At 25.4% G+C, this 18,304-nt stretch overlaps 2 protein-coding genes across 2 annotated transcripts; one reads left to right on the forward strand and one right to left on the reverse strand.

Moving 5' to 3' along the window:
• The first annotated feature begins 2,619 nt into the window (after nt 1-2,619).
• On the forward strand, nt 2,620-6,849 carry LOC113549691 (tetraspanin-9-like). Its single transcript, XM_026951102.1, has 7 exons — nt 2,620-2,732; nt 2,799-2,896; nt 3,004-3,192; nt 3,270-3,440; nt 3,738-3,968; nt 6,185-6,333; nt 6,677-6,849. Exons 2-6 carry the CDS (start codon nt 2,834-2,836, stop codon nt 6,248-6,250), a joined length of 720 nt encoding a protein of 239 aa, XP_026806903.1. The 5' UTR covers nt 2,620-2,732; nt 2,799-2,833; the 3' UTR covers nt 6,251-6,333; nt 6,677-6,849.
• A 4,697-nt stretch (nt 6,850-11,546) lies between these two features.
• On the reverse strand, nt 11,547-18,007 carry LOC113561248 (exportin-6). Its single transcript, XM_026967559.1, has 17 exons — nt 17,987-18,007; nt 17,695-17,895; nt 17,416-17,613; nt 17,188-17,347; nt 16,896-17,047; nt 16,674-16,837; nt 16,396-16,602; nt 15,787-15,877; nt 14,238-14,327; nt 13,896-14,155; nt 13,530-13,809; nt 13,268-13,474; nt 13,017-13,201; nt 12,752-12,943; nt 12,471-12,684; nt 12,164-12,397; nt 11,547-12,102 (listed from the first exon to the last, which is right to left on the reverse strand). Exons 1-17 carry the CDS (start codon nt 18,005-18,007, stop codon nt 12,034-12,036), a joined length of 2,925 nt encoding a protein of 974 aa, XP_026823360.1. The 3' UTR covers nt 11,547-12,033.
• Nucleotides 18,008-18,304: the final 297 nt, after the last annotated feature.

Genomic DNA, 18,304 nt, shown 5'->3' on the forward strand with positions numbered 1-18,304 from the left:
CCTTTCATTTATGTGTTATAAGTTTTATTTACGTAAGGTAAAATAATAAATAATACATTTATCTTAGTTATTTGGCTAGTAAGAAAAAATATAGTGACATTATATTATTCACCAATACCAAAGTAGGTTGTTATTGGTCATTCCATTGCTTAGATTGGCGGGATACTATTTAAGTCTTAAGGTCGTTATATTATGTGATGTTTACATATATAATAACTTAGGTGATCATACATTATTAATACCTTTACCGACCACAAGGTTGCACGAAGGTCAAAATGTCATTAACCTTATTTTTCGTATGTATTATTACAATAAATAAATTAAATTAAGGTAAAAAACTTTTATATATAAAAAGTTATAGAAAATGAAAATCACAAAAAATATAGATTTTATAGATCAAAAAGACACCTTAAGTTTTTTTAAATCTTTATGCTCATTTTATTTTAAAATTTAAAATTTAAATTTTTCATATTATTTTTATGATTTACTAATAAAATAGTAAAATGTACACATTTGACTATTTTTTAAACGAATTTAATATTTATATTAAATTAAAAAAAAAATGTGTGTTCATATCATTATAAACAATAAATTTTAATGTAAATAAATGAAATTATTGTAGACTTAGGAGAGTTTGCATGTACCTAACTTTTAGATTGTATTGAAGTAGACCAAAGAGTGTGCCATAAGAAGAGTTTACAAGTCTAAGGTCATTCAAATCGGAAGAGCTTACAAATTACATTCGCCCATATTATTAGTAACTATGTATAAATATTAAATATAAATCATAATATATGATAATATTACCCATTTATCTAGTAGCTATAGCCTTATAGCCCTTCCGGAGTGAAGTAATGGTCATAAACCTCTAGGTTCTAATCAAAATTCTATTAGGAGTCTAGGAATGTACTAATTATACACAATATCCTTGTAGATTAAAATAAACTTCTGGGATGCAAATATGACGTGTTTTCTAATGAATAGGTACTAGGATATTGGTAAATATTGATTTTCACTTTTTATGATTGAATCATTGATCAAATATACTATTATATTTAATCATTGATTGAACTATAATTTAGATTTTGATATAACAAATTTAATTTCAAGATAAGGTAATTGACTATATGCTTAAAACTATTTCTATTTTACCTAATCATATAGTGTAAACGAATGAATATTTATTATTCGATATCTGTAGCTATTGTATAACCTGGTAATAAGATAGTAATAGACTTTTTATGTGCAATAATGTAGGTAAATTTGTATTGCAATTTTATTTGGTTACAATAAGAGACTAATATATGCGGTTCTTTACATCATAATTCAGACTGACTGAATTCGAGGATTGTAATAGATTATTCTATTTATTCTTTATTCTTCGTTTCTGTCATCACTCATCACCTATTATTTCGAAAAATTATTTTATGTTATATATAAACTGTAACAAGTGTCAAGTACGTATTCAATGTGGCAAATTACTGGCAATGTATAAGCATCATTCGATGACTCGATGTAAGGTATATGTAACTACATATTTTGTTTATAGAAAGTTTATGAGGTGCTAAAATTTTATAACTTATAGAGATCCATTATTTTCATATTGCAATTTTTTTTTAAAAACCAAGCTATGTGGTTGTTTTATGTAAGAAAGCTGCTAGATTATCATTAATTTATACTTTACTATTTTTGCATTGTTAATCACCTCTTTTTTTTTTATGCGTTCCTTATATATTCTTATTTATCCACTGCATATAATTAAACTTATATGTTGTGGGTTTACAATGTTTGCTTGAAGGGGTGATGGAGTTACAAATATCCTTTGTTAACTTCGAACGCATTTATAATATAAGTAGCAAAGTGGTAATTTACATTTTTTTCATTTCGTATTTAGACCTAGGTATACTCATTTCTATTTTCGTATACTATAAACGAGGACTATTTTTCAATTGTGTTTATCATAAACATTCAGTATTCACTGATTACTCATGGCGTGTTATTGGTTTTTAAATCTGTTTTCCCATTTATCACTAAATTATGACAAAATATTTAAATTAATGTACATAATATAATCATTACCAATTATATATTTATACATGTGTATACGTGATTTTATAATACCTATCGAAAATCAATAATGAACATTACATCTTAAATATGATGTTATATAATATTTTGAACATGTTATAACTTATTTTAAGATATTCAATTCTTTTAGAGCACTAACTGAATAAGAAAACAATTTCAAGTGTTGACCTTTTTTAACATAACAAAATTGTTCAACTTAATATTATTGACTTGCTTTTTTTTCTTTTTAACGTAGGTATTTATGTTATATATGTGTGTATGGTTACTATCACCTAGACAACTACTGTTAAAAAAGAATAATAAATGATTAATACTGCCTATAGGCTTATATAATATGTTATACATATATTAACACATCAAAAATGTGTCAATCACCTTATATCTATAGCTACACGTTGATGTACACTTTATATTCTTCTTCCCTTGAATTTATTTTTCTCTGTACTTTATTCGAATCGTGTCGTTTGAACTAGGCATACTCGTATTATTAAATTTAATAACAAACCATACATAAATAATATATAATTATAAATGATTTAAAGGTTTTATATACATTATTAGAGGTAATTTAAATTATTCATATAGAACTACACATTATTTTGTATTTAGTAGTTTACTCATAGACACACTAAGTTGAAAGTATTGTATGTATTTCCTTACAGACATAATATATTATGTAAATTTAAAATGTTTATGTAAATCAATTTCAGAAACACATAAGTACACAATTTGTGAAGATAATATAATGGAAACTGGAAGTATTAATGTTGTAAAATATTTGTTATACATCTTTAATGTGATATATGGGGTAAATAAATATTTTAAATACCATCGTCCATCACTAAATTTAATAATATCTATGTAGATATAATTCCTAATACTTACAACATTTAAAATACCTATTTATATTTTTAGATTACAGGAGTGGCTTTAATAGTTATTGGCATCATTGTTATTGTAGATTTGGGACGTTTTTCAAATTATTTGAATGCTTCAATTATAGTCCCTCCAATATTGTTTATTATATTAGGTATATGTATTATAATATCGAGTATATTTGGATTTTATTGTATTAACAAACAAAATTTCAATTTATCAATAATGGTAGGCATATAAACAATCATCATAATAGTTATATTTAATAAAAATAAATAATAATTAATTGTTATATTTGTTAATAGTTTACATTAATTTTACTAGCGGTTCTAGTAATAGAAGTATTATTATCTATTATGTCATCTGTTTCCAAAGAAAATTTTAATAATGATTTAAGATTTTCTCTAAAAACGTCCATGGGAAAATATTCGTTTGATGAAACTCATCGGCAGTCGTGGTCTACGGTTCAACGAAAAGTATGTTAATACATTTTAAACATAGTAATGTTTCACACTTTAATGTTGGATACGAATCTTATACGAAAATTAAAATTTTTATTTAAAACTAAAACGAAATTCAATATTTAGTAAATTTATGTATTGTTTTCATTTCTTTTACATATACTTAACCACAATTTATCAGATTAATTTAATATTAAATAATAAATTAAATTGAACTAGGTAAGATAAATATACAGGTAAACTGTTAAATTGAACTGAATAGGTAGTAAATTACAAAAATGTGTAATTTCAGTTTCTTATGATTTAATATAGCTAGAATGTTGTGGAGTTGATACACCTAGAGATTGGTCTATTATATTTCCGGAAAATCTAGTTCCTGTTTCATGTTGTCAAAATTTACCAGTTGAATTAGGTGCATTGTGCAGAAATTTATTTGACGAAAGAATAATTTATCAAAAAGGATGTTATAACGGATTAAACAATCGAGTGAAATCTAGATTAACCATTATAATGTATATTGCCTTGGCATTTGGTCTTTTCCAGGTAATTTAAATGTTTTTAATGGTATAATTTATAAAAAATACTACAATTTATATTCGATTATGAATTAATCATCATTATAATTTACTTGTACTAGTTGTACTATAAAATCCTAAGATTAAATAATTTTGTATTTTGCAACTATTTATTGGATCGTTAGTACTTATGAGTATAAAAAAATTAAAATTCACAGTACTTTTAAAAATAGTTAGGAAAATTAAAAATAATTGTTGACGTAGTATATATATTATTTAACTTTGTCCATTTATATAGAAATTTTAATTTTACCTAACTTTAAAATTTAAAATAAGATTCTTCATAGGTTACCTATTACATTAAAACTAAAAAAATTAGCTAGTGGGTAACACTGCTGTTCATTTGGTGTCAAGTGATGGGTCTCTACTATGGGTGTAGTAAATTTGAATAATGTAGTAATTACTAATGTCTTGGATAATGCAGTATTTAATTATTATAAAAATATGCATTTATACCATTATATTATAAGAATGTATACAACTCGAGATTTAATTTTATCTTTCCGTAAATATCGTAAGACACCAAAAACAGATTCAACACCAAGAAAAAAAAAAAAAATTACGCTATCTTGACATCTTATAATTGACCGTTGGCTTACTTGGTTACCACTTAACCCGACTACTCAACGCTTGACTCCACCTTCTTTATCTAATGCTTACATCAAACCAATTAAAACTTCTTGTTAAACTCCTTTCTTTACGGCTCTACTAACAACTTTCAAAACCTATTTTGTGGATCTACGGTATTCAGCTCTGGGATGTTGCCAACTTTTTTAACATTAATCGTATTCAAGGGTTCCAAACTAAAGTACAAACTCCGTTTGATTTTTAAAGCCCCCTTCTATATTACTAACCACACCTACTGACCTCAAAATAACAACTGAAATAGCCAAACTTCGCTGTACAAATGTTTCAGCAATGTCTTAACTTGCACGTTTAATTAATTAATATTCATGCCGTAGTTTCTTCAATGGAATGTAGAAAACATTTACTGTCCATTTTTTTATTGTATAATCTATCGTACTTATTGTTTCTGTGCGTTATAGATTGTACAAATAAATCTTAAAAAAATCGAACATTTCTATTGTCTTTAAATAATTCAAAAAATTAAAATATTTTGAAAAGTATATCATGTATAGAAAATGATAATTCACATATTTGGTGAAAATTTCAAGCTTTTGTGGTTATTTTATTCATTTTTTTTTGAGTCGTAATAAAATAAAGAAATCAATTTAGTCAAAATATGGTTTAGCGTAAAAATTCCTGTTTTTCTTAATTTTTGTTTGTTTTTCCCATTTATATAAAAAGAATAGTTTGATCTTATTTTTAACTGTCTAAGGTATAAAGTAGATTCGATTTTCTATATCCAAAACTACCTTTAAAGTTGAAAATTGAAGTATTTTATCAACAATTTATCGTGTATTCATTCACAAAAAAAAAAAAAAGAAAAAAAGACATCATTGTAAAATCAATACATTCATCGCTTTATCCAGAATCCAAAATAAGCACTTAGTTCAATATTTTTTTATAAGAATTTAAAGTTCAAAATATTTAATTTATTTATTAACAAATTATGTTTTTAGTAATAGGCAATTCAAAAAGCGTGAAAGTACTTAACTATTTTTGTTATAACATTATTTTTCTAAGACGTTTTTAACTATTAGTATAACTATTTTAATAAATTAAATGAAATGTATAGAGAATATAAATATACATTATAATAAATATAAATGCTCTGTATACCTATATTTTTTTCCCTAAGTTTTTAATGCTTATAACGATTGAATAAATCTATAAACGAGATTTAATAGAATGCAATTGTGTATATACTATTACAAATTACAATATATAGCACTACAACATAATTATTGTTTATACTTTATAGTCTTATAGGTAGGGGCGTTATTAAGGGGGGGTTAGGAACTTAAGAGGATAGATCTCCCCCAAAGCTTAAATTTACTAATATTTTGCAATACCTATTTACAATTTAATAGTAATCCAAGTAATCCAACTATAATATTATAGATTAATTAAATGTTTTTAATAGAGTTTTTTTTTTTGGAAACGATATAAAGTTTTCAGTTTTCTACTTAAAAAAATCCAACCCCCCCCCCCTCCGCCACAGGACAAATTCTTAATAATTACATCACACCTATACATTCTTAAAAATTTAATATATTTTAGGTGGTTGGCATCGTATTAGCTTGCTTTTATACGTATCTATTGAAAAATGGCCAAGGAAGCAAGTAAGATAATTATAGTTTATTTTAAATGAGAAGTTGTAAAATTGCTGTACATATACTCATCATACGACTTGTATATAAAACAAGTAGGTAGGTGCCATAAAAAATATTTTTGTATGAATTTAATGTATAAAAATGTATATTTTTTTAAGTATCCATCTACATTATATTTATAATATTATTAAAATAATTATATTATTAATAAGTAGTTATATATTAATAATATTATCATCTTATAATTTAGTTCTATTAGATATCGTTATAGACTATAGTTTTAAATATATCATACAGTTTTTTATAGTTTATCATAATTTACCATCTAACAAGCTTAAAAATTAAATTAGATTACATAATTTTTTTATGTCTTACCTATATTTAATTCTAATTTTAATTTTATTACACATATATATTAAATTAATATTGTATGTTTTAGAAATTCACATAGTATTATTCAAAGCAGATGACAGCAGGATGACGTAGGATTTGATACAAATTATTTAAATAAATCCTACAACCAAAATACGTATTCACGAGACACGTTAAGCCGTAAAGATCAATTAAACAATTTATTAGATGCATTAAGAAAACAAAGAAAAAAAATGAAATTTTAAAGGTGTTCATGTATTATTAGTTTTTTATTATACATTTAATTGTATATAATATTATCTTATAACTTTGTACTATTTATTTATACTTCGATTCTTCTCGTAAGATTAAAATTATTATTTTTTTTTCGTTAAATGTATAATTTATTTTTATTTTATATATTATTAATCTATAATAACAGTTTTTTTATGAAGCTACAAGTGAAATACCTATTTGATAAAATCAAAATAGGATTAATCTTATTGTTCAAAGTACAAAAATGCATTTATCTAGGTACTAAATTTTTATACAATACTTATAAAATGTGAAGATAAGTCTTTATTAAAATTTACTTTTTTTGAAATAAAAATATTAGGTATATTTCATACACAATACATGATATACAAAATGGGCCATAGTGATATGTTTCCGGTAAGTAAATACTTACAGAAATAACGGGAACAAATAGTATCTTAGTTTGTTTAATGTTCAAATATTATTATTTATATAAAAATATTAATATTAATAAATAATAATTATTATTATATCACCAACACGGTAATCTGTAGTGTTAATGACTGCTGGTGTGCTGGCGGATAGATTATGTACATTCATCTATAGAACACGGTCTGGTAACTACCAGAATAATGTTACGACTATTACGATATGTGTCAGCAAATACATTTGATGAAATCTAAATTAAAGGAAAAAAGACTAAATTCATCAGTAGCGTAACTATCCTCGTTAGTGACCTGAGGCAAAATATATTTTTCGCCCTACCTAATATAAATTTGATTCTTCGATCTTTGTCATTAAAACTTTGCCATGGCCAAAATTTTTTTTTTTTATAAGATTAATAACCCAATCACGTTTCTATAGTTATATCACATTAAATATTTTGTTTCAAATTAAATAAAAATAAATTTACAATTACACAAAACCAATATTAATTTATTTGTTATTTATTTTGCACCGCGAAGCAACTGCCTCTGTTGCCCCTAATTTCATTACAGATCAGCTGTCTACGCATAGCACTTGGGGCTCTAAAACAAACCCCCAACAGATACTGAATGTAGAACCATCTTCCTGCACTCCATTCACCATCAGATATTGTTGGCTTATAATCAAATTTGTCTTGATATGTGCATCCCAATAAATCTCTCCAATAATTGATATATTTAACTCGATTAACATCAAATGGAGATTCGTTCGCAGATTCACTTAATTACTTTCAGTTATGATACAGTAATTCCCACGCATGTTTACCAACTTCAAAAACAACCGTTTTATCATTGATTATAGAATAGACTATTCTATAATCAATGGTTTTATGTTATATTCTTCTATGCACTTACTCAAACTGCACCAAACTTCCTGTGTTATACCATAAACGATGTACATTCAATGCTTCCAAACATTATCAAAAGATTATTTAGGCAAATTGTCTCTGACAATTTTATGAAGCATTCTGGTCTTCACAAATGGGTAGGTCACGCACTCAGGGACTTCGTATACAGTCTGATACCAACTAATCTTCATTAGTCTCTTCTTTCACGGTTGTATGCTGGGCTATTTTAGAAGCTATTATCTGTATTAGTTTTCTTCTTCTCGGGAATTTTCTTATATTACCTCAGGTTCTCAAGCCAGTCTCTTAGCAATTTCCAATAATTACTTCCTTTCTAAGTGATTTCCTATTATCCTAAAAATCCGTACTTCTCTGTTGTATTTCAAATCAGTTCTTTCACCATCTTGCGGGCTCCCGGGCATATACGTATCAATAGCAATGAGCATGGTGACCTTTTATTTGGTTCGCCCACCAAATTACTCTCACTCGAGTCCTCATTTATGCCTTTATATCGAAATAGTCCCCATATACCACTGATTTATCTAAACACTGGAAACTGGAATGGTATATAATCACCCGGAATCCTATACATCTGATTATAAATCAATATCTAAAATCATCCCTACCCGATCATGTTTTCAATCACTAAAAATTAATCACACTGTTATAGTCAAATATTCCAGATTACGTACTGGGCACAACCTCTTATCACACCATTTATTTTAATTGGGACTCAATAATAGGTCGATAGCACGTATGGCATCATTGGCCTCCTATTCAATTATAGCAGGGCTTAATACGATTTTTAACACCTACTACTGTGTATGCCGCGACAGCTCTTGCGACTTAAGTAGTTTTCTGTTACGACTCTCGGTTTGTTGAAGACAAGGCGGATAATATAATAATAAATTACAATATAATATGCACTACTAAATAAAATTATGTATTATATTTTTTCTATATTCACCTTTGGGCGTTGGTTATCGTTTTAAACGGTTTATAATAAACTTTATATTTTTAACTTTTTTAACGTTTCTACAATGGCTAAAATTATATATGACCTTGAACTAGTATATTGTTTAAATACCACACAATCGTATTTGTGACACTTGATATATTTTTCTTCTATGCTAGCTGTGATAACAATCTAAGAAAAGTTGTATTATATTATTATGGCATCTTTGTAATAAACACGCGCGAGTATCAATATTGCATACTCGAAGCGCCGTGTTACATTTTTAATAATAATTACTCACTTGTCATTTTATACCTATATATTGTAATAAATCGAACACGGGCACAATGCACGTTGGTCAATGGATTGCACCAAACTAAAAACAATTGTCTAACGATTTTTGTCATCCGTTATGTACGATTTGATATCAGTAAATTAATTTGATCTCAACTTCAATAAGTTCAATAGTACAATAGTCAATAATATACGTTAAATACCTGACTAAAAATTGAATAGTACGAAAAAAAAAGCATTTATACAAAAAAAATCATTAAAATATGCACTAACCCATGATATATGCAAAAATATAACAAATAAGATTTGGTATTTGAACTATAAATAATTCAAAATAAATTTTGGACGAATTGATTTTATTATACGGTGTAGCAAAAAAAAAACATGCAAATGTATTAAATTGATAGCCTAGCTTATGACGTTCGAATCCGGTATACAGACGTTGCATTATTCAGTTGTTCCACCCAAAGCAAAACGACTAATAGAACTCGGCATAGAAAGCTGCAACTTACCTTCCTTTAACAGGTAATTATAAACGTTGATCTCTATGGTAAATATCCTACCATGCGAAAAAATTGTTAGGCGCGTGCTTTGTTATGGCACATAGAGTTCCAAATATTGCATGTTCTGCACCGGAAGTGTAAAATTTATCACATATACTGCGTATACAATCGTTGAAAATGAAAATTTAACATTTTAAAATAATTGTTGAATGTACAGTATGTGGTAAAACTGTATAAGTATTATGTATTATATTGTAATAAATATGTATTTTATATATAATTGCCAATTGCCAATAATGTAAATATTACATTGATTATCACCTAATACCAATAAATGTATATTTGTTAAGTAATTTAATTGGTTTATTAATAAAATAATAATATCAAATTAAAAAACATATATTTAAATAATATTTAAATTATTTTACAATTAATTCATAGATGATAATATTGTGAAATGTATTTTTGAATTACAATGTAATGCGTATGAATAAACTATATTTTTTATTTTTTATTTTGGTTTATAGATGATATTTCCGACATATCTACTTTACATATATTAACTTAAATATTTATTTCTAATGAAAATTAATAAATATATTTTTTATCCGTGTTACTCAGGTAGGTAACACACAAATTATTAAAAAAAAATTGTATTTATGAGCTGAATTTTTCAGTGTCCAGAAAAAAAATTGATAAACAACTTATCAACTGTTTTTTTAACTGTACATTTATGCAATAAAGGTTAAAATATTTTAATTATTTGCTTCTCAGTCAACCATAAAATTGGTAAAGAAACAATATTTTTTATCAAGCCTACATTATAATATTAAATGAGTGGATTTGACCAAGTATAAAATACTTCTCTAAAACTTGTTCAATCATAATAACTGTTCTACTTCTGGCGACCATTAGATACCCTTTATAAACTAATTTTTTTTATTACAACATATTCTTGTACAAGTCTCTCTTTAAAATACAAATTTTATAAAATCCTTACCTAGTTGGCATTAAGAAATTAATTAAACGATACCAAACCGTTTTTATTATGATTGAGTAGCAATTTCTACATATCCTATTACTAAGTATTAAATACTTTAGCAGCTACTAATTACCTTCCATATAGCAAACATAGTTTTGTTTCTCAACAAATTATTTAAAACTATCTCAGATTGATATTAAATCAAAATTTGAATTTAGTTTATCAATTTTTTTTGGTAAGAATCTTTAAGTATCTATTATCAAACTATTTAAGCATAATATTATGTTTATTAACTGAAATTAAATCACTAAGTATTTTATTTATCGACTTGAATATAAACTTTTACCTAATGCAAGTATTGTATAACAATAGTTATTAACAATTTGATGTAATTAAATTGTTGTTTTAATAAGATTAGGATGATGTTGAAACATAAGTTTAAGTAGACTATTTAAATTAAAGTACCATCCAGATCAGCTGATTTTTGATGGAAATATTTGATCTTGACAAAACCCAAATACTAAAATAATAAATATTATAATATATTTTTGTCATTATATATACTAAAATGGTTTAATACTGCCAAACACGAATAATCCTTAGTTAAAAGATATGTATCCAAAACGAATGGTTATACGCTAAAAAAAATTAAATATATTAATTAATTAATAAACAATTATTATTAACAAGTGTTACAAGATTTATATAATTCATATTCTCATATTTATAATAATAATAATAAAAAAAAAAAAATCATAAGACATCAAATCTATTAAATCCTGTTCCATTAACCTTACACAGTAAACTACACCGTTCTTTACGCAGTAAGAGTATAAATTATAATTAAAGATGACTTGCTTTTTTTGTTTTTTTTTTTTTAAGATAAAAATACTTTATACAATATTAATTACAAAATTAAAAACATAACTTTTTGAATCATTTACATATTATATGTTAGAAACATTTTATTTTTAATTAATTAAATATATTTATAAAAAATAATCATAATTTTACTATCAATACTTAATTATTACAATAACCTTAAGACTAAAAATCAATTTTTACTCAAGGGAGAAGTACATGGACAAAGTGAAAAAAATCAGTCATTTTACCTTTTTGAGTTCGTTCAAATTTGTTTTGAACATCTTATGTCATTTGTTAGCTGAGCGAGATTAATCATAAATGTTGGAAGTTCCTGCAATTACAAAATTAATACATAAGATACATTTTTAAACCTATATTAATATGATAATTACTTTGACTGGTTGCATGCGTTTTTGCCTCAAAAATTGACGCTGATCGTTACGTATATTATCTGTTTGTTTCAAATAATCAGGTAAAAATTTAGAAAAGAAGTATTCAAAGTCAACACTGGCCATATTGTAAATAGCTATTGAAATCTCGTCTGATAGTATTGTGTGGCTTTTATTAACCATAACATTCAATAATACAGTCATGTATTTGCTAAGAAAATAATGTTTGAAATATTCCTAAAGAACAATTAATACTGAGTAATTATAATTCTCTTTTAATATAAATTACTTATTCTACTTAAATTAATACCTTTGCATATAAATTCCATTGCATGTGTAGTTCTTCAATGGCTTTTAAATTTTGTGAAAAAATACTTATATCGTTTGTCATAAATGAGTATCCTATTACTTCCAATATTGTAGTGAACTGTTCAGAATTGTCAATGTTATTATCATTAGTAGGATGCAGCACAGAGAGAGATGGAGAAGCAGGAAAAAAATATCTCCATTTAAACATCAAAACACTAAAAAAACAAACACAAAAATGTCTGTGACTCTTAATAATATTTTCTAAAATAAAAATAATTTTACCAATAGAGCAAATTATAAAGTGCAGAGACTGTTGGTGGATAGCAGTTAGAAGCTACCAAAGGAATTAATTTCTCTAATGCTAATTTTATTACTACAGATGTAAACTCTTTATTTGATTTAGAAGAATGTTTAACAATTAATGATAGTACTTCAAGCATTTTGATTGTCAGCATTGTACTAGCTGACCATATCCTATAAAAAAAATTAAAATCCAAATAATTACCTTATTTTTATTAATTTACTTAATTTTAAAAATGATACTCACATATCCAAGTCAACAAATGTTTGCATAAGAATTTGTACAAATTGAGGTGACATAGTATCATGCAACAATTCATACATTTCTGACAAAAATGTAATCACTCGTTCACATTTTTCCATCTGTGGATTCAATGAGGACTCTGATTGCATATCATTTTTCAAGTGAGTAACCGCTTCAACCAAACATGGCTATACAATTTTGATTAAAAAAATAATGGTTTATTAAAGTTAAAGGATTATGACTAATATAGTTACTTCGACAGCGCGATAAATAATTCTTCTAGTAGAAATTTTGTAAGGTCCACTGCTGACAAGAACATCAGTTAACATTTTTAAATCATTTAATCCAGATGGTGCTAATGATTTTAAATAATTCATAAGAACCAATACTTTGATTTCTTCTTCTTGACTGGGGCAAGTCAAAAGAAATTTTAATGATGTTACTCTTACAGACAGACGAGTCTAAAAGTATAAAAGTCGTAAACACAAGTACATAAATATTTTGTACAAATTTTACCTTTTTATTTAAATGATTAAGTGTAATAGAACCATCTAAAAATGGTGATAATAATTGTTCTAGTAATGATGTGTACTCGCTAATATGAACAAGCATGGGTTCAGTAACTGTTGGTAATAGAACTCCACAAGCATCATGAATCTGAGTGGGTTGACTCGTATCCTGTAAAGATGTAACCAAAACGGAAAAAAGTTTTTCTCGATTCTGTTCCATACAAAATTGTTTGTTGTTGTTTAATAAATGCATCCATCTCGATAAAGCCGTCAGTATTTCACTCTGACTAATGTAAAAAAAAAATAATAATAATATAAGTTTCTTTTTGTTACTTATTATTGTTTTAGTAAAATCAAAATTTAAATATTTTACATTTGAATCAGAGTTTTTGTGGTTGATTGTGATACAGGTAATTGGTAAAGTGGAGTAGTAGCGACCCCTTGAATTGCAATATCATTGAGCATTTTAGTAATTGCAATTTTCATAGAATCTTCATAATATCCACTCAGGCTTGTTAAAGTCCTAGTAGATGGAACTAAAAACATGCACTTGGAATCTTTAAAGTTTTCCAGTAACATGGGGGAGTTTAGTATAGTTATATAATCATTTATGTAGATTTTCCAATTATCCACCTAGAACCATTATTATTAATTCAATGAAATAAATATTGTAAATAGATTAGAAAATTTAATACAATCCTTATATTTTATTTACCACGGGCACAGCAATAACTGGATAAAGATGTGCTACATTTGATATGATTTCAATGTTTTTGTTCAAAAATATTTGGCATTCGGTTTGTCCCTGTAAAAATTTAAATAAATAAAACAATAGAAAATCCTATTTAATAGTAGGGAATTTTTTTTTCTAAATTGTAAATGATATGCGATGTTATTATATTAATAGATAAATATTAAATTAAAAAACTTGTAAAATTTTATTTTCATATTTTATAATCTAATTGACAGAAATTCTAAGCTAAGTCTTTAATAGTACCTTAAGGGTACAGATGAATTCAAAATAAAATACCACAATAATTAACAATTAGTAATTATATTGTATGCAATTTTAATAAACCATATTCATTCAGAGATGTAAATATAAATTAATTGTATGCATGAATACTTTTGTATATCATAACATTTACTGTTATTACCAAATTAATTTTGATAAAAATGTCATAATAATAAAAATCAGTTTTAGAATAGAAAAATTATTTGATAATCTAATAATATTTATGCTATACTAGGATTATATTAAAGGTTATTGTACACTACGATTTTGTACTTAAAATATAAATATAATTTTACTATTATTTTATTTTATTTAGTTAGATAAATAAAATTGTATATTTAAGAAGATGTCGAATCCACATGTATTTTCTTTATCTTACAACAGTCTAACATTACTACACAGTATAACATTACTCAATTTAATTTCCGCATAGCCAATTTTGTGTTGTTTACTTTAATATTAAAGTAAATCGACCTATAAACCTATAAACCTAAATGTAAGATTATAAGAATATTATTTAGGACAACTCTTTTAAGCTGTTACAATATTTCAATTTAAAAGTGAATCATAACTATATAAAATATTTCAATTTTAAATTTCTTATAACTCAATGCAAAATTAAAAGATTAATACGTAAAAGCCTTTGATATGCCTTAGATAATTTTCTTACCTTTAAGTTTCATTAATAGGTCAATTCATTTTTATATTAAAGCAAACAACTCAAAATTAGATATGATAAGTACAGATTTGTAATGTTCTACTTTTGTAAACAGTGATAGTTTTCCCAGAATATAAAAAGGAGACAATGTCCTTCCTTGAAATATCCATATGTTTTAATTATTTTAACAATAAAATATTGTTGGATTATATTTTACAATTTAAAATATAACAAAATAATTAATTAATTTAATTTAAGAAGTATTAATAAAATAAAAGGTCTATTGAGAATTAGTTAATTATGAGGAATATTAAGTCTTCTGCTATATTTAGGAAGGAAAAATGTATAAAACAATATACAATATATAAAATTATAAAACACAATGAAGGAATATTGGGGCCTGACGTATTTATGCATAAACGTTTAGAATTTATAGAAAAATACCAAGTTAATTTCATAATCATTACTTTTTGTAAGACTAAGACAACATTTATGGGCATATTGGTTTCCACTTTATGGTCAAACATAAGAAGTAGACTTGCATACAATCTGAGAATGTTAGTAAACTACAATATCAATATTAATACATACATCATCATCATATGTTTCATCATTTATACTGCCAAAAGTATTAATTTTTTGTGTCACTCTTTCAACAAGGTCTAAAAATAAATGCCGATACCTAGAATATATAAATGTATTAATTATTAATTAAGTACTTACTAAAAATATAATTAAATTAACTCAATATACTTAGGACTGACTAGACTGGCTGAGCGAGTTACCAAGTAAAACTAGATTGGCCGTTTATGAGTATTTGGTCGTAATTTTTTTTTTTTATAATAATGGAAAATTAGTATAAACATTAGTAGAGAATATAATATAATTGAATTATTAAACCTTACAGTATTTGTAATCAAACGTTAGAAATCCTAACTCAGTAGATGAACACTCACTTTGCCAATCCAGCGTTGAATATATTATTAAATTAATTACAAATGACTATTGTTTTTCATCTAATATAAAATTCATGAAGAATCGTGGAAGTTCCCATAACTAAACAAGTCATTAATTTAATTTTTATATTAAGTTTAAATGTATTAAATTGATATAATTCTAAATTATTAATACATAATAAAATTTAATTTAATTTAAATGTTTTAAATAATTATGAAATTTAAAATTAAATTTTATAATTACTTTTCAATACATTCGGGACGATCAGATAATGCTTCAAAAATACTACTCCATATATCCAAACATTGATAATAACAATCCAAAACATCTTGCCGGAATGTAAATTGTAACAGTAATTCTAAGAATTCACCATTATTAAAATGATTATCAAGGTAATTCCAATATTTTCTAATGACTACAGAAAGGATTTCAATTATTATAATCATGTAACTGAAAAAATGTAAAGTTTATTAGACAAATGTATATTAAAAGTTGAGTAATATATTATATAATATACTTACGCCTCGCTTACAAAACCAATTTCAGGAACAGAAATTATATTTTCAACTAAACGGAATGTATAAAGACATAACTCTGACAAAATGAAATATCTATCTTCTGTCTGAGTATATGATTTACTAAGAACTTCATTAAATATAGTCAAAGTGTTAATAGATGTAGCATTCTAGACAACAAAATTAATGATTTAATATTATTAATTTATTAAATTATATAAAATATACCTCTTTTTTTCCTAAGGGCATCAAGACATGTAATAAATCCGGAGTTAAATGCTTTTCAAATGGAAGCCATGTAAACATATCAGAAAATACTTTTGTAACTGCTTCATATATTTCATCAGAATTTGAAGTTTTATGGGCATTTTTTAAAATGTCTGTAAATAATTTATTTTTAATAATTAACTATTTATAATAGATACTAACTACTGTTATAATTATTATTAAATAAATAATGCTAAATTTTTCCAGTATAACAGTAACATTTCTATAGTAATCTAATTATAATATATTTTACCTGAAAGTATTTCAAACAATTTAGGAATGTGCTTCAAAAAATTTACTTTTAATTCATGTTTTCTTTTGCCTAAAAGATCTTCTTTGGGGCTAATAAATTCTTCAGATGACAAAAGCAAAAATGATAAGCCCAAAAGAACTTGATCAGGATTTACAAGCAACTATATGAAATACAAATGTATTAATAACTTATTTATTTGTTTTTGAATTTAAATAATAGAACTCTTACTTGTGCAATATGATCAATAAAATTTGGATACCGTAAAGGCCAATCATTACGAGCTATATCAACTAATAATTTAATCATTTTACTGATCATATATTTTGGATATTCATTGTGTTTCATTACAATATGGTTAAAAATTGCTTCCCTCAATGTTTCTTGAGATTTGAAAGTCATTTTTTCCCATTTCTTATTAATAATCATCTAATTATCAAACATTTACATAAAATATAAATTAATAATTTTGCACTCATGGTTAGTTAAAAGAAAAACTAAATATCTTACCTCCATTATGTTCAGACTAAACATTAACAAATATTGGTTTTTACTGTTCTCCAGGTTGTAGCAACACTGTACCCAACATTTGTCTCGCTCACCAAACTTGTCGAATTCTTCTTGCATACATAGCTTTACGGCGTTACTGGAATTCGCGTCATAGAACTCTGTCAACATCATCTCGTAGTTTTTCATTTCGTGTTCGTATACCTAAATAACACGAGATAATAATCGTCAATCATAATAATATATACACTCACTCTTTGTATGTCACATGTAGAACATAATAACATATACTTACGACCACGTCTTGACCGTTCATAATGATGGTTATTATTAATGGCGACAGTTCAAACTTCCAAAAAGTCAGGAAAAAAATTTGTTTGGCCAACGATTTCCGCGCATTTGACGATCGCCCAGTGGCGTCAAATTATATTATTATTGACGAGGATGCGAAGTTTACTACAGTACATCATTTACAATTTACATGATCTCAAGTCTTTGGAAACCATACCGTTATTTAATAGTCATTAAGCAATAAGCGGTAAGCAGAAAGCACAATATAACATCGTATTTTTAATTTCTAACAAAATTAAAAACATTTTCGAACGTTATCTCG

Source organism: Rhopalosiphum maidis, chromosome 4, assembly GCF_003676215.2.
Source record: "Rhopalosiphum maidis isolate BTI-1 chromosome 4, ASM367621v3, whole genome shotgun sequence".
NCBI lineage: Eukaryota > Metazoa > Arthropoda > Insecta > Hemiptera > Aphididae > Rhopalosiphum > Rhopalosiphum maidis.

What these genes read in the sequence shown, in the direction of transcription:
- LOC113549691 (XM_026951102.1), top strand. Translation starts at nt 2,834, where the DNA reads ATGGAAACTGGAAGTATTAATGTTGTAAAATATTTGTTATACATCTTT. An exon ending in ATTTCAATTTATCAATAATG is followed by an intron (nt 3,193 to 3,269) that starts GTAGGCATATAA and finishes ATTTGTTAATAG; the next exon opens with TTTACATTAATTTTACTAGC. An exon ending in TGGCATTTGGTCTTTTCCAG is followed by an intron (nt 3,969 to 6,184) that starts GTAATTTAAATG and finishes AATATATTTTAG; the next exon opens with GTGGTTGGCATCGTATTAGC.
- LOC113561248 (XM_026967559.1), bottom strand. Translation starts at nt 18,007, where the DNA reads ATGAACGGTCAAGACGTGGTC. An exon ending in ACATTTGTTGACTTGGATAT is followed by an intron (nt 12,944 to 13,016) that starts GTGAGTATCATT and finishes TTTTTTTTATAG; the next exon opens with GATATGGTCAGCTAGTACAA. An exon ending in CTTTATAATTTGCTCTATTG is followed by an intron (nt 12,685 to 12,751) that starts GTAAAATTATTT and finishes TTGTTTTTTTAG; the next exon opens with TGTTTTGATGTTTAAATGGA.